Source organism: Centropristis striata, chromosome 20 (genome assembly GCF_030273125.1).
Source record: "Centropristis striata isolate RG_2023a ecotype Rhode Island chromosome 20, C.striata_1.0, whole genome shotgun sequence".
In the NCBI taxonomy this organism is placed as follows: Eukaryota; Metazoa; Chordata; class Actinopteri; order Perciformes; family Serranidae; genus Centropristis; species Centropristis striata.
The window spans coordinates 25639594-25657234 of NC_081536.1; the positions used below are offsets into that span (position 1 = coordinate 25639594).

At 37.9% G+C, this 17641-nt stretch overlaps 1 protein-coding gene across 1 annotated transcript in view; it reads left to right on the plus strand.

Annotated features, from left to right (window-relative positions):
* Positions 1 to 206: 206 nt before the first annotated feature.
* slc2a15a (solute carrier family 2 member 15a) overlaps positions 207 to 17641 on the plus strand; it is a 29799-nt gene continuing 12364 nt past the window's right edge. The window contains exons 1-5 of the mRNA XM_059359947.1: positions 207 to 534; positions 6352 to 6450; positions 12719 to 12879; positions 15089 to 15213; positions 16173 to 16318. Of these exons, the coding sequence (XP_059215930.1) occupies positions 490 to 534; positions 6352 to 6450; positions 12719 to 12879; positions 15089 to 15213; positions 16173 to 16318 (576 nt within the window). The 5' untranslated portion in view covers positions 207 to 489. The remainder of the gene's footprint in view (positions 535 to 6351; positions 6451 to 12718; positions 12880 to 15088; positions 15214 to 16172; positions 16319 to 17641) is intronic.

The window sequence follows — 17641 nt, forward strand, 5'->3', positions numbered from 1 at the left end:
ACACTCTTCTGGCTTATTTGCCTCTTTTCTCCTTTTTGTCACTCATTTTGGTTTCCATTTCTCTCTCTTCTCCTCACCTTCCTTTTCCTCATCTACTCTCCCCTCTGTTGTTTTTTCCCTTTTTTCCAATTCTTCCATTTTCCTCCATTTTAGCTCCTTTTCCCTCTGCTCTGCTTCACCTTTAAACCTACACTCTTCCTTGTTAACTTCTCTCCTCTTCTCTCTTTGTAAATTCACTTAGAGTTAATTGCTTCCAGCAGGCTTTTCTCTCAGTGTGTCACGCTGCTCTCCGTCATGTGATGACAGTGTGGGCTTGTTATCAGGCCTTAGGATTGCTGCTGCACGGAGGAGAGAACTGGCTTGACTATTTTAACCTCCAGTTTTTGGACCCTGTGAAACCACGCCTGCTACAGTCATGAGAATCTCTGCAGTGTAGAGACTAACTTCTTTGCTGTTTGCTGTTTGTGACTGGATGACAGAATTTTTTCAATGGCTGAGGAGGTTTTAATTCCATCGTCTGGGAAAATCACATCGGTAAGTTCAGACTGACTGAATGAATCCGGTCAGATTCACAGCCAGAGCCGTCAGCTGACTGATCCACTATTGTTTTAGACAGAGAGTCCCTGCAGCTAATAGCATTTACTACCTACTTTCAAACTTTACCAGTCCCATAGTGGGGATAAAGAAGATCAGTGGCTGCACTCAGTGCAATCATATGATATATCTGAACTTCCAAAAAACCTTAAAATCATAAAATGTACTGTGATTAACAAAACCTGCAATTGAAGAATCTTTTTTGTTGTTAAGTGAACTTTTTGACAATTTGAATAGGGCAAAGCATATAATATAAACAACATGAATGACATCAGACTCACTATGAAAATGAAGTGTAATACCTTTGATAGTCAATCTTCAGTATTTCACCTGGAAATTCAAAATGTAAATGAATGACTGTATAAATAATTTATTTTTGTAAATAGTTGGACCACCATTTTGGTCCTGAAAGAAATATCAGATGGAGTGATAATTCATGGTACCCAGATAATGTATGCAAAACTAAGTGGTTAAACATGTCATTCATGTCGGTTATCATGAAAAAGGAATCGTGATTCCATTTTTCAACAGCAGAGGACGTAATCTACTGTTGATTTCACTTGTTTAACAGCATACGTCACTGTCACTCATAGAGACAGAGCGCATTTCAGCCCAACAATGTCAAAAACAATCATTACTATCTTAACTTTGTATTGAAAGAAGGAGCCTCCTTGACAATTCAGTCTGTTAGCAAACAACAGAATAATGTCTAAAATGGGCGGGCAATTAATTTTCCCAAGGGGCCACGTGAGATACTGCGAAAATTGCGGAGGGCCAGACAAATACTGAATAAATTCTGCTCAATATTAACTTCATTGCTGCATAAACTGCAGTGAATGATGGGGTTCTGAGCTGCTACAGGTTAAATACATGTTATTATAAGAGTATGTTAATGTGGAGTATATAACAGTAGAAAAATTTAAACTCCAAACATGATCTCACTTACGTTTATTTTACATTCAAACCAATAACAATATCGAGCATGTATGTTATGCAGTAAACCAGCAATTTACTTTACAAAAGCCTTTATGCAAAAAGCAATAAGTGTTTTTCACAAGTTAACAAGGTAACTCAGTGTTTTTTGTGGAACGCATTTCTGTGCGGAAACAAAAGCACTGCGGTTGTATTTTAATTTTAATTTAAGATGGTCTAAAAGCTGATCATTTATATAATTCATTCATATGGTTATTGGTTATTTAACAAAAAATATAATTTCTGTTGCAATTTTAAGAGGACATATGTGTTATATATATGTAAATATGCATTCATTACTGTGATTTTTGTCTGAGAAATAATTAAGGAATCTTTCTCGGTCATAATTTCTCTGCAAGCTCATTTGGTTAAAAAAGAAAATTATGAGAAAATCATGTATTGGATTTAAGTCTATCATGACATCTCTAAAAACATGTCAATTCCACAAACATTGTAGCTGAAAAGCAGCTACAAGCATTTGTCAGAGAATTAAGAAATCTACGGGGCTTCTAAAAAGTGCTTTCTGAGGTTGGCATCATGGAGACTGTATCTAACACTTTTTAAACTTCCTGAAACGGACAATCCATAAATCACACCCACTTAACACATTGATTGCTGAGGAGTGTGTAAAAGAAGGCATTCAAACTTCTGTCAAGCTCATTTTTAAGCTTGTTTATTTTACTACTTCTGTTATTAATCACATCTGGATGTAAAACCTTCTGGTGTGGTTATTAGCCTTTATATGTAGCTGGACAGCACTTTGTACAAACTAGTTTATTTCAAGCCAGCCTTAAAAAGGTCCCCCCACCCCTATACTTGTATTGAACATGTTGATTTGTAAACAATATGTCATCACCGAACTATGGACCTGAACCCAAATGCACAACTCTTTAGACTTTCAAATTAAAGTTTGATTAAACAGAGGAAAAACACTACACCAATCTCAGAAACTAAAACTTACAATGCTGAGGCTTGACTAAGAAAAAAAACAAATACACAAACAGAAAATCACTCTTGTAAGGCTATACTAATACTGGGCTTACTTCAAAAGATTTTCACAGTCCCAGACTAAAAACTGAAAGTCTCCATCGTTAAGTTTAAGGTAGTAATCTGCTCTGTTTCATATCAGTCTTTTCCTAGTCTTGGGTTTGGATCATATTAAAAGTGTGTTTGATATTATCTCAAGTCTCAGTGACGTAACACAATCACCAACCAATAGATGAGCGGGGGAAAGGTCCCTGGTTCCAGACCGGCCAGTAAAACCACTTCCACAGGAAAAAGGAACATCATAATAATGCTAGTAAGCTCAGTCCTCAATAAAAAATATAGTGATGTCATATATTCAGATTTTGGGGGTGCTGTTTCTGAGTAAAGAGAACAATAAGGAGACCCAGTTAAAATGTATAAGTAATGTATACATAAATAAGTAATAAATAATCGATAATGAATGTATGATTAACTAAATGAAAGCTGATAGAGATGATAAATATAATTATTCAATTAAACACATAATTAAATAGGACATAAATCATGAATTCATTTCTAAATGTTCCTTTATTCTTCCTTATGTCTATTTTTACTGTAAAATAGTCAACTTTTCATGTCAGAAAAAACAAAAACCCTTTTTCAGCTTTGTGAGGGGGCATTTTGTGGCGTCTTCTCCTCTTCTTTTTGTTGGGTTTTTTTTTCAACACAAACCATTGCACACACTAGAGCATCTGTAGCCAAAAGCTGCTTATCCTCCATTTTGAAAGTTTTTACTAAGAGCATGATGGGGGAAAAAAAATTCTAAAGTTGGGAAAACAGAAAAAAGGGAGGAAGTAAAACTAGGAACAATGGACACAGACAGGAAGTGGAACCAAAATAAAACAGGAAAACACAAGACAACATAGACACGAGACAGAACTGAATGAATGAACACATATTTCTGGACATGACACAATCACTTCTTTCACAGAGAAGGCACACACCAGTATCTATCAAGCACCTCAGAACCAGTGGGGCTGAAAGTGAAACTAGGACTAAAAGCATTCAAAGCTCAGAGTTCTGCATGAAGCTAGTATTAAGTATTTTACATTTTTAACAATATATTTAACAATGGAATAACAAGAAATGCAGAAAATAACACCACTTTTTATGTATAACATGGTTTATGTTTAAAGTCAAAAGTTACTAAACTACTAAGGTTATCCATGCAAAATTATTATACAAACAATGAATAAAGGCTGATATCTAACAATGATATTTCTCATATATTTAATTCATTTAGAGCTTAAATTACAGCCTAAATTCCAAAGAAGTTGAGACACTGTCAAAACATAAATAAAAACAGAAGTCAGAGTTTATATTTGCAAAAGTGTATCAGTATTTCTTTTTTTTAAGTTTTTCCTACTGTCCAATTCCTATTGCTGTAAAGCTAGGGAGGCTAACTTTAAGCTGGGAAAATTATTTATTTCCGTTCTGTCAGAGATGCTTATGATTTAGAATTTATTATGGCTGTTAAATAAACACAGATAAGCGTAACTAGCAAAGTTACAGTGCAAAATGTCAGGCTAGAATGTTGCACTGTTCACCTGCACAAATATGATTGAACAATACTTGCTAAACACCTGGAATGAGCCAATCATTGTGAATAATATTGCCAACAGCTGATGCCAACCAGCCAACACAAACTAAACTTCATTAATGTCACTCACTGTTTGGAAATGTACAGTTATGTCATGAATATATCTCATTATTATTGCATCACCATCAGTAATCGTATACAAACAAACAAATAACAATATAATATAAAACAAATGAATGTGGCATGTTTCCCATAACTCGAAATTACTGTGTTGTTGTGGTATTGTGAGGACCTTGTTTATGTGGAGAGACTGCTATCACTTACATCCTGCACAACATCCAGTCAAATAATAATAGCTCTTCGTTGAAAAAATGTCATTTATCAAATGAGTGTACGACAGAAAGTGAGCGTAAAGTGGCCGTATGATCATTTCTACGCAAGGCTCGGCATTTATCAATTTGTACGTAAGCGGAGGATCAGATCTCAGTCTGCTCTCAGCTTGTGGTCGTAGGTTTGAGTCAGCGTGAAGTCCACGTCTGAGTCTGAGAATTGATCTTAGACTATAGTATAGATGCCTGGAGCTGATAAAACTCTGTCATGTTTGTAATGGTGACAAACCAAAGCATGTTTAGGCTACATAATTTATCACTAAAACCTGGTTCTGCCCGAATAGAAACATTTCTAATCAGCGCTGCCACACGCTGACTGGGACATAATTGTTACTAAATGTAAAGAAGTGAATAATATCTCTCCATCATAATAATGACAATATTTGGATATTATATAGGCTATTAGGCTTTATATATCAGGATGTATAAATTAATTATTCCGACCTCACCAGGAGTTGAATGCTCCACTGCTACTCTGCTGACAGCATCACTGATTTCCTTCCTTTTCACTTTTTATGCTGCCAAACAAAACCAGTTTGTTCTGTTGCAGCTGTTGGACGTCAGCGTTTCACTTTCTGCCTCTGAGAAATTCCTCTTCTTTTGGGATTAAAACTTTAAAACACTGTTTACCTCCTGGCTGCAACCAAAAAGCTGTGGAAACTTGTAAACTTGCTCCAAATGTAAAATAATCAGTGAATATATATATATATATATATATATATATATATATATATATATATATATATATATATATATATATATATATATATATATATATTAAAACATATACGCTGTAGCTATCAACAGCCTGAACCCTGCTGTAAGACAAAATATACACTCAGATCTGTGCTTGTTTCTATGCTCGTTTGATAAATAAGGGGCCATATTAAGCACAATAAAACTGCTGATTGCTGCACAGTGAAGTATATTTACTTGGTTCCCCTTATGAGGATGGTAGTTGAATCTGAATGGAAGGCAGAAGGCTGTGATTGGCGGGATACGAACATTTGATGAATCACATGCAAACCCTGTCCTCAAAAAACAAAATATACATTCAGATCTGCGTTCGTTTTTACGCTTGTTTGATAAATGAGGGCCACTATGTTTTCACAAGCTCATTGTGCTCAATGAACATCTCTGAATGCCTCTGACTGGTGAGGACACTGTGGAGCAGTGGCGGTTCTACACAGGGGCCTACAGGGGCCACTGCCCCTGTGAAGAAGTCCTTGGCCCCTGCTGTGGCCCCTGTGTCAAATTAACAATGAAATGATCAATTTATAACGATGAGCGACGGAACAATTCTTACCTATTTTTTGTTCAAACAATATCTCATTGTACACAAAAGGAACCCATAATGTGTACATTGTATAATAGTTTAATTGTGCAATAAAAGCTAAATATAAAGATCATTCTCACTGTACTGCACTTTCAAAATAAAAAAATAATAATTGTGCACAAAAATGAGAAATGTCATTGTCGTACAAAAATAACTGTTAATGTTGGTAAGTCTCATTGCTTCAATCAATGTAATTCTTCCAAATATGAGACTTTTAGCTAAAATAAAGGTTTTGAATGCTTAAATATCATTTTGACGATTTTTAATATGCCCCTCTGATTAAACACTGGCCCCTCCTTGGCCCCCACAGTAAAATTGGCCTAGAACCGCCACTGCTGTGGAGTCCTGCTCCTACATACAAGCAGAGAGAGGAGTTATTTCCTAATTTAGGAAAGTTTATAAAACACCTTTACACCTAGTCCTAAAATAAGCACTCACTTCCCACCAGTCTCTAGATTAAACTTCCTAACATCTCCATCTTCTGCTGTTTGCAGCACCTGACCGGCTCTCTGTTGGCAGTGGCACTCCTCACCTCCTTTGGGAGCTCCATGCTTTATGGATACAATCTAGCAGTGGTTAACTCCCCTGCTGTGGTAAGATGCATTCACACACAACAAACAATTTATGAACTAAAAGTGCACTCAGTAGTCTCCATCAGGTGTGTCTCCCTCTGCTCTCAGTCTCGTTCACTTACAAGATGTTGGGGAAGAAAAAAAGGGGAAAGGGGGCATTCAGTGGCTCACTGGGAGATCCCACACCACTAAGAATGAGTCCTGGTTGTGACAAACCTGGGTTCGAATGTCTTGCTGCATGTCTTCCCCTCTGTCTCCCCGTTCCATTCTCAATGTCACTGTCTAACAAAGGAGAAAAATGCCCCCAAAAATTGACTTGAACCCTTGAATGCATAAGTGAGGTGATTTTCTTGCAATATCTTCATAATGAAAAGTTTCTATCATTTCATATTCCAGTTATTCTTCAAAAACATGTTATTGATATCATACCATCTAAATGTTTATCTTACCTTTTATACCTTTTTTTACGAAATTGTAGTTTTTGTATTACTACCCCACTCTTACATAGGTGGGTCAAAAATGACCTGAATTCATTTTCTGTGGAATTTCATGGGAACATTTGATTCTTATCAAGCAATGGGAAGGTGTGGGGGGACAAAAGCCACAACTCAGCCACAGGAAAGAAGTAGACAGGGACAACCAAAGAGAAAGAGGTGTCAGATATGCCCGAGTAACAAAGATTGTAAAGTCAACAGTCGGTGTGGGAAATAAAAAGTACCTGTTTGCAATAATCACAGCCAGAAACAGGTTTGTCACAACTGCATACAGCGAGGAGACAAGAATGGAAGAAAAGATAGAGGAACTGTCTGGACAGTTACACACACACATAGAAACATACATGCAGCACCTGGTCCAGTCAGTAAGTATGAGTGTACAGTGTTCTGACCCAGTAGTCTAAAGAAGAGATCTTTCTCTAACCCTGACAAAGTGGCTTTCTGTGCTTAAATCTTGTCATTTACATTTACATTTTACATTTAGTCATTTAGCAGATGCTTTTATCCAAAGGGACTTACAGAAAGAATAAAAGCAAACAGTGAAGGTATAGTGCAAAAAGAGCTATTAGTGCATCAATAAGTGCTAGTGACAATTCTTTAAGGAGTAGAATTATCGTATGGTGCTAGGAAAGAAGATGCTCATTTTTTTTGGGTCTTCAGGAGTTTTTTAAAGGCTCTGGTTGGAACTGGTAGTGTGTTCCACCAGCACAAGTTATCATATCAACATAATTATTTTTACGAACACTTCGGCAGTCGCTGTATGTGTCTTACCAATTGGATGTCGAAACAATGACAATCACTATGGAGACTACTCAACACCAACCCTGGAGAGAGAAGTCAGGTTGTAATACTGATACTGACATTTTACTTAAGCAGATTTCATCACGTCTGCTAGTTGAACGTCTTGATATCACTATCTACTACACCACTTGCCATGAGAATAAAAGCTTAACAATGATTAAAAACCAAATAAAGAAACATGTTGAGAATAGAACTAAAACAACAGAAGCTTCCAGGACAGCTTTAAAAGTGATGCACATGGCTGAAATTAGCCTAGTGTTAGCCTTTTACCTATTATTAGCCTGCCAATTCAAATAATCTACAAAACATCAATTGTGAAACCACTGTTTTAAGAGTAGTATAGTTGCTTTAGGGAATAGCTAATTGCATAGTGTGTGGCAAGTGGAGCAGAGGAGAAATCAGCAGTAAAGTTGTTAAGTGGTATTTAATGTATAATAACAAATAAACTTGCCTTGCCTTGCCTAATGTACAGTGTAGGTTTCAGTTTGTCCATGAATAAATGCTACAGCTCTTGTTTTTCAGTTGCTGGGTAATGTGAAGCGGTTAGCCTAGGAGTGAGCATAAACTTCAGCCAAAACAGTTTCTCTCTTTGTGGAGAAAAACATTTGGTTGCTGTTTGCAGCAGTGTGTTATTAGGCCACCAATGGGTGACCAATCTTCCAACTGAGTCACAGCTGCCATAGTTGTAATATTTTAGCTGTGATCTGTGATCTCTGCTGTCTGAAAATCCCTCCTTGTCATACTATAGTTAGAGCCATGTCTGAATTGGCAACTCATCTGACCTCTGCTAGTGACGCTGGAAATAGTGCTATGATATTCATGTTTTTTCGGAGATGTTGTGATTACCATCTTCATGTAGCCATATGAAGTGAATAATGCAACAATACTGTTGAGAAAGGCTATTTTCAGCGTTGATTTATAGCAATCTATGTTATTACAATATGAAAAGGGTATTTTAAGTCTTCAAAAATAACTTACAATATCAGGTTTCACTTTCACAGCCTCTTTAATGTCAGAATACTGATAAGTATCCCAGATTTAGCAGATGACAACTAACTAGTAAAGCTAGTCAACTAGCTAGCTATACAACAACCAGTTTACACAATTACAATCATATTTGATCTAAAGCTACAGTAAATATGGAGATACATATATTTTAGCATACTTGTTATCAAGATTTTACCCTTGATAACACCTCTTTCTGCTGTTTTGGGAAGCAGAATACCAACCTAATCCATCGCATTGCTGGAAGGCCTTTTTCCTGCAACAAGTTCTTCAACATAAACGGCAGAAGAAGTTGTGTGTCAGTACCACAAATTACAGCACATATGAACGCTGCCTGTACACACAAGCTATATTTACGTTTTTGATGTGAGAACAGCCTGTTTTCCTGACATCGATACAAGTATTCAGCAGTTTTCTTGCAACATAAATACGCCTGGCACTTTACCGCAAAATAAAAGAGTCCTCTTGAGGTCTTTGTCATCCCATGTCACATGTATACACGCTTGCATTTGAGTCAGGGGGCACGTGTCTACTAGTCTTCCTCCTGCAGTTCTGGAATTGGATGTTAGTCCACCAACTTGTGCCATCACATGGTTAACTGATTAAAAGGCTGAGGTAAAAAATAAAAATAAAAAAAACTTGGGAGCTAACCACACTTTTTTCCAGTTTATCTGTAGATTGGAAAAATCAACATTCAGTCTGTCAAACTGTTTTCAAATACTGTTCATTTCCTCAACAAAAGCTATGTAAAGATATTATTTGACTCCTTTTTCTCCTACTCAATTAAAATGAGATTACAACTAAATATATATTAACCACTGAAAAATGACACCTATGCTCCAATACATTACATCAACCTGCAGAATCACACATGGTAGCTCCTGATTGGTCAGACAGTTTCCTCTACTATCCACAGTCCTCTTAACATAAAAATTAGATGTAATAAAATGTCCTTTAGAATCATATATTGATGCATTGTTGAATTTAGAAAAAAAAATTGGTTTGAACCAGGGAACAGTAGTTACAAAATTAAAAAACAGAATGTAAAAAGGAATGTAGTGAATGCAAATACATAATGAGAGGTAATAAATATAAATAAATATACACAGGTGACATGTAAACAGGTAGCAAAACAGTAAGTGAAATGTATGTAAAGTGTATAAAGGTAAAGTGACAGTACTGATGAGCTATTATATATATATATATATATATATATATATATATATATATATATATTACTACAGTAAGGTTTTGAATTCAGGACTTTAATTAATAAGGAGTATTTTCAGTATTTATTTGTAATTTTATTGTAGTAAAGCAATTGTTGTTTGCAAGCTTGTGTAATTTAATTCAATGTGAACACAGGGTTTCTTTCCTCTGTCTCAGTGAAAAAGGGAAGCATGTTTCTGGAATTACTATCACATACATTCACAATACATTATAAATTAGTATTTAACAACAAATCTTTATAGAACTGTAGCCTTTTTTTTAACTGATTTCAAACAGTGTGACAGTGCGTATTTTGTATGTCAGGGTTACTGTTTCTTTCTTATCCATGATATCTACCATGAACACTTCACTTTCCATTCTTAAAGCTTGAGCATCTCTGTTCTTTGTTGACAACAAACAACATATTGGACTACTCTTATACGAGGTTCAATGCAGGTCTTGGATGTGGGGAGTGGAGGGGTGGCAGCCTAGTGCCCTCTACTGGCCAGCCGCCACTGGTTACAGCATTCTGTCACAAAAGCTTGGGCCTGATCAGCCTCACATCATAATATAACAACAGCTAAGACAACAGCTTATCTCAGCAGCTGGTGGACAAAAACAGTGCACAGTAGAACTGGTCCTAAAGGCTCAGGAGTGTTTGCAGCCCCAACTATTCCTTCACTGTGCCGGAACTAACTAGCTGTCATACTAGCTGTTTACATCCTGCAGGATGTAAAATTACTTTAAAAAAAATTCTGACAACACGCTTTGTGCATTTTTATCATTGTGGTACTAATAAAGCTTTATCTTATCCAACTGTGACACTAACGTTAGTACCTTGCTCCTGATATTGTCAAATATGGAGAGTATTGACAGGCTCCATAACCAACAAGACCAGGTAAGTTGAGCAGTATTTATATTAACAATCCATAAAGGTTCTTTTTGATTGGGCAAGCTTCTTTTGGTCAAACGTATGTGTATATGCGTATGTGTTTATGTCTGAGGAGCAAATTGAATTCAGAGATGATGAATATACTGGTCAACCATTGTTAGCTAACATCTTACATAATGTAATACATGCCAATGAAAGACAAATAAACAGTACCAACTCTGAAATTACATTTTATTATTCAGTGACAGATTGTCATATTCATTGGAAAAAAAGAATGTCCCTGGGAGCTATGCAAGTATAAGTATAAATAGTTCTCTCCTTTGCTGCTGTGTAGAAAGATATTAAATCCAAGGGTACAGGGAGTGTGTTAACAGATCTGTGCGCCTGAGTTGCAAATCTGTGGCCAAAGTTTTATAAATCTGAGAGCAAGGTCTATAATTCGGATTTGTGAATTGTGTGCATGGATTTACACGTGGCTCTTTTTTCTTCTCTGCTGACCTGGTAGAATCATAGCAAATCATATTTTTTTTAAATACATCTAACCATGTGTTATCTGATTGAGTTGGGTGGATCTATGAGAATATTCATTTGTCAGAGTAATGGTAACAATAGAGAACTTAAACCTGGTAATTAATTGGTGTAAATTGATGGTGAGTTTACAATAGTATCTTACATACATTAAATATTTCACAATAATCGTAAAATACAATATCCTAAATGTAAATGAACAATCAGTGTGGTCAGTTAACCACCACCGTTTACAACTGTATTTCATCAGCATAAAACAGTATTTTCTGTCATACTGATGTACACTCATGTTTCTGTTATGCTGATAAAACATTTTTATTCATCATAATAATGGAAAGACGTGCTGGCAATTCCTGTACAAGCACTGCATGGTAATCTACAACGACTTCCCTCTAAAAGGGACATTCCATGTGTAGTTCAACCAAGAAGGTAACTTTTGTTTTGTCTTCATACATTTCATATGTTTGATTTTGTGACGTTGCTAGAATTGGTGAGGCATTCTCTGTGCCTAGTTTAAGCCCAGTAAGTCATACTTACGTTACCTAGCTAACAGCATAATAGTCAGTAAAGTTGATGCTACTAAATAATAATTACACTGTCAAGATATAGTTACCTAACTTATGCTTGCTGCCGCTATTATAGAGCCGAATGTACAACTACAAACAAGAAGGTTTTCTAAGGTTGTTGGACCTGAAAATGTCTCTCTCAGGAGAAGGAGTTCTGCGGTACGTGTTAGTATGTTATTCAATAAAGCAACATTAAAACCAGATTAAACACATTTTATTGTGTTCTCCATTGTATTAATGTTGTTTTTTTCATCTGTTTAATAGGCACTTGTCATTGGTGATTAAGACTACCAACCAATCACAGCAGTCAAGTCCTGTCTCTTTTTGCTCTTTCTTTCTCCATTGTAACTTTTACTGTCTCGCAGTTCATTATATTTACAGACTAGACTGTGATGCAGGTCTGTTACACTGTAATTAAAGCTATTTGAATTCAGTGTCCAGGCTGTGGTTAAGGATTTGATTATTTACTCCCATATTGCAGTACCCTGTCAGTTTTGTAACACAATTATTCCAAATAAATGTCATACAAAGCTGTGCTGACAAACTACCTAAATAAACTACAGTAATATTTTATTGAATGTGTATTCTCTTATTTTTTTCACTTTAAAAAAAAATGAATGCAGAAGTAGCAGATTTTATTACCATCTGTACAAAATACATATACTGTAGAAATATTGTAAAAAAAAAAAAAAAACCTACTGTCACAATGATATAGTACATATAGTGTAAAAATAAAAGTAAAATGTTTAGTTTCTGCCTCACATTTCCTCCATTCTATTTCTACTCTACCGCAGTACATAAAAGACTTCTACAACAAGACGGTGCTGAGTCGTAATGGAACAGGACTCAGTGGGGAAACCCTGACACTCATGTACTCTCTCACTGTGTCGGTCTTTGCTATTGGAGGTCTGCTGGGCTCTGTCATTGTGGGCATGCTGGTCTCTCGATTTGGCAGGTAAGTCTTTGTTTTCACAGGTTACAGTTCTACAATAGTCACTGTGGAATTCCTTTAACCATGTCATTTCCTTTGTCTTTCCGAACCAAGTAGTTAAGGCACCCATACACTTTGTTTATAAATGTACAGTATATATAAGTCAGTTGTATCTCCATACTACATTAACAATATTTGAGATGAGAGAGTGGGAGTCTCCTGAGTGTCAATATGATAATACAGCTGCAGCAGGAAAATTTCATCTCTTTACCTGCTCCAAACCACCTCCACACATGAATACCGTGTCAGCCAGTTGACTTGTTGTAAGAACCTAAACTGGGAGCCACCCTTCACAGACAGTTCGGCCCTTTTGATCCCAGAACATCTCTGGGTGGTGGGGCAGCAGTCGGCAGATGGCGACTGGCCCTAGGATCCTTGCTTGTCCTTGCTTAGGCTACGTTTACATGATGACGGTCTGAACAGAAGACGCAAAAGTGGCGTTGCTTCTTTACTTTTTATTCCGCGTTTAGACGAGCGTTTTCGGGAAGAAATCTGCGTGCATACGGTGACGCAAAAGTGTGTGGAATTCGATTATATGCATGCCAGGTGGCATCACTTAAAGCGATAAGAGCATCTTTGGGCATGTGGAAGTTTTCACGCCACGCATTTTCATCAGCTACTCCTTCTATAAAGTTCACCAAGTTCACCATCCACTAGATCTCCCAGGTCTCGTCCAAAGCCGCCTGGCTCGCCTCCCGCCAATTGGTGCATCCTAAATGTGATGGAGGTAATTACAGATCCTTCTCTGTTCACTAATACTATCTCTACATATCCTGTACATTTGGTGGAAAGACTCCTGTAAATTTATTAGAGCTGCCAGAGCAGCTTGAAGGTCCAACGCATGGAAATAATCCCACATGTTTGTTTATTTCTCTGTACTGGAGCATGTATGTGACGTAAATGCGTATGCAACGTGAGCAGATCTGAGCAGAGTTTTGCGTCTTGGCAGTGTAGACGGACACGCTACGGCAGAGCGGATTCAACTTTTCCACTTTGAAGGGTGGTTTCAGATTTTTGCGTTTTCTAAGCCCCAAATACGCCGTCACTGTCTAAACGAAAGGCACTTCCGATAAAATATTTTGGCGTTTTTACCCGCAAGCGTCCTCGTGTAAACGGGGCCTTGGTCTATTCTTCTGAGCCACAGCCAGAAGCTCCTCTTCTCTGCCTCCTCTGCCAGTTCCCTGAATGCCCTCTTTTGTTTGGACCCAGTGACTCCAAGGGTTTCAGTAACTGCTGGTCGGATTTTACAATAAAGCCTCGGCATCCAACTTCCTTAGGGTTTTAAAAGTTGTTCTTAATGTATCTGAATCCGTCTCAAAGTGAGAGGCATCCCTTAATTCAATGATGCTTCGTCAGACTGCTTTTGTCGATTAAGAAGAACTTGATATCCAGCAGGGAATATTTGTCCTGACAAACCCTCAGAGCTGTTTGGAGGTTGGTTCTGCTCTGTCTTGACACCTTACGCAATAGCCCCAATAGACCGCCCAGCCACCCGGGTGGATGGTGGCAAACAGGCAATGCCAGCCTAAGAGATACTCAGCAGCATGTGGTGCTGCCAACGTGAACACCTGAACACTCACCAGCACACACAACATAGAATACTGATACGTGTATACATACTAACATTCTGAAAAAGACACATATAAAGATGGTCCAGTGTTTGTAGAGAAATAAATTGGAGGGCAAAAGTTTAGGCAATAAGGTTCTCAGAGTCAGAAATACACACACTCACACACTTACACTTGCACAGAACAGAACAGCCACTAGACTAGGTCCTTCTATCAATCCACCCTTCTCCAGAGAAATTTCTTATGTATTCCACTGAAAGCTCTTTTCATCTTTACTATATTAGAGAACTTCAGTTGACATTTAAATGTTAATGAAAAGCAGATAATTTATGATCCCATTTCCAGTTGATGACTTTCTTCCAACGGCATTGTCTTTATGGTGAATCATAGCTTATGACCAAGCTTGTGAGCTGTTTTAGCTTTTTATGGCTAATCAGGATTTATACAGACATACATGTCAATCAATATGACTTTGTGTTTATCAGGAGAGTGTTGTCAAAAACATACTGCTGCAGTCCACACTGTTTTACAAACCTCTGGCTCATATGCATTATGTATATTCATAATGTCTACTTGTTTGTGCATGTGTGTGCGTGCTCTTTCAGGAAAGGCACAGTGGTAAACTCAACAGTGCTGGTGTTTATTGCTGCCGGTTTCATGGGCTTCAGCAGGATTTGTGGTTCACCTGAGATGATCATTATAGGCCGCTTCATCACAGGAATTCACTCAGGTACACACGCACACACACACACACACACACACACACACATGCACACACACACACACTGCACACTGTTGTGCCCATATACTGTTATATACAATTGGGCATGTGCACTATATGGGAAATGTATATGGACACCCCAGTTCCAGTTTAGGAAAGGCCCTGACTTTAACTCTATCAAATATATTAAGTGTGAACTAGAGCTTGGATGGGGTCATAATGAACTCTGCTTACTGTACATTGACAAGCCCTTCTGTCTATATGGTGTCCAGTGTGTGCTATAGGTGTTGTCCTAAGTTAAGTTCATGTTAGGTAGCATTGGATGTTGGACTACTAGCAAAAGGTTTCACTGCCAGCCATCTTCAAGTGCAACAAAGATGAACACAGAAGTAATTGATGAAAAATCTATCTACCAAATCTTTGTTGGTTGCAGACTTCTATTGGCCTCTACAATCATTTATTTTAATGACAATCAATCAATAAGTCTAAAAAATATCAGACAATAGTGAACAATGCCGTCCATAATTTGCCAAAAACCAAAAGGTATCACTAATCAGTTCAGTGACTAGTAACCTCAGCACTAAAACATACAGCAGGTTGGATGGGTTGGTTGGCATGTACCACTCTGAAATAAACGTCAATGTAATACGTACATTTCTTCCTCTATGTTCATCTCAGAGTGCATGATTCTTCATATTTTGAAAAAGTGAAAAACACAGACCTCCATTCACAGGCTATTTCATTGTTGGGTTTTTTGGGGTCATGTTCAAGCATTCACATGCTTCGTTCAAGTGTCCACATACTTTTGTCCATGTTGTAGCAGTTCTCTTGGCTGTGTTTGCTCAGATACAGATTTTTTAAATTTGAATAATACTATAGTTTATGATTACACTATGAAGTCTTATAGAATATTAAGTTTAAATCATTGTTACTCAGCTCTTCTTCTCTGCTTATGTTTTTTGCCGTAGGAATCTCTTTAAGTGTTGTCCCAATGTACCTGGGTGAGATCGCTCCAAAGAACCTGCGAGGCTTCCTGGGTCTCGTGCCGAGTATTTTTATTGGTATAGGAGTCTTTACTGCTCAGGTCCTCGGCCTACACGAGCTTCTAGGAAAGGTAGTCAACACTGTGTGTGGAGAGGATGTGACCATGTGGTTATGGTGGCTCAACAGTCTGGCAGTCAGTAGCCCCTTTTATAGTGCCGACCCGCAAATGTCCCGCTATTTTGCCGGAAAAATCTGTGCCGGCTTTTTGCCTTAGGGCATTCATAGTGATCCCGCGAAGGCGTGATATTCTGCCCTTTCATAGTGCAGTCCGGCGCTGCGGAACGAGGTGGGAGGATAGTGGGAGGAGACGATAGTGGGAGGAGACGATAGTGGGAGGAGACAATAGTGGGAGGAGACAATAGTGACGTGTGACAGATCAGCAGCAGTACAATGTGTATCTGCTGCTGCAGCATGTGTTCACTTAGCAACTTCCATTTCTTTACAACAACACTCTGTGGACAGTTAGCATGCTTTGTTTACATTAAGTGGCGGATGCCGTGCCAAGTCAGTGACGGCGGCTGCAGTGAACAGTAATTCAATGACTGTCGGACCAAGTGGGAGGTGTGTGTTAGACGTCACGTGAGACGTCAAATATTCCTTGCATCATTGGTGGGATCATTTGATCCCAGCATCCCGCTTCGGGTGTTTTTCATCGTGGAGGCGAGACGTTACAGAGCTGTAAATGTCCCGGTGTGAAACGGCACTATGAAAGGGGCAATTGACCTAGAGGTTAGAGATTTAGCCTTGTAACTGGAGGGTTGCAGGATAAAATCCCAGGACTGGAAGGTTAAATGCAGAGGATAAATTCACTGCTCACTGTTCTTTAAAAGAAAAGAAAACACCAACTACTTTTGTTTAAACTTAAAAAAAGAAAAAAGAAAACACAAACTATTGTTCCAGTACATAAGGTAATTGACAGTTGTCAGGGACAAAACATGCTAAATGTGAACCAGAAATGCTTTCCCCCAGATATTTGTGTTTCAAAGTAAGAGCCTGACAAACGACATTTTGGACCTGAGCCTGACCTGTGATGTCCTGAAGTGGCTACCATTTATTATAATATAAAGATTAAGATTCAGTTTTGCACACACATTGAAACAGCGAGCAATGAATTTGTCCTCTACATGTAACCCATCCTTTACACACCAGTGAACACAACATGCGAGGAGCAGTGGGCAGCGCATTTCTGTGCCAGGGGATCATTGGGGAGGTTGGGTGTCATGCCCAAGAGCAATCCAGTCCTTGACCTGTCAGTCCTGGGACAGAGAGGCGATCCTCTGGTTACAAGCCTGATACTTTAACCTCTAGGCCTAGTCTGGGCCTAGAGGTTAAAAAATCAATATATTCATAGGCAATATATTGCAATATGTATGCAATATATATGTTTTAAAAA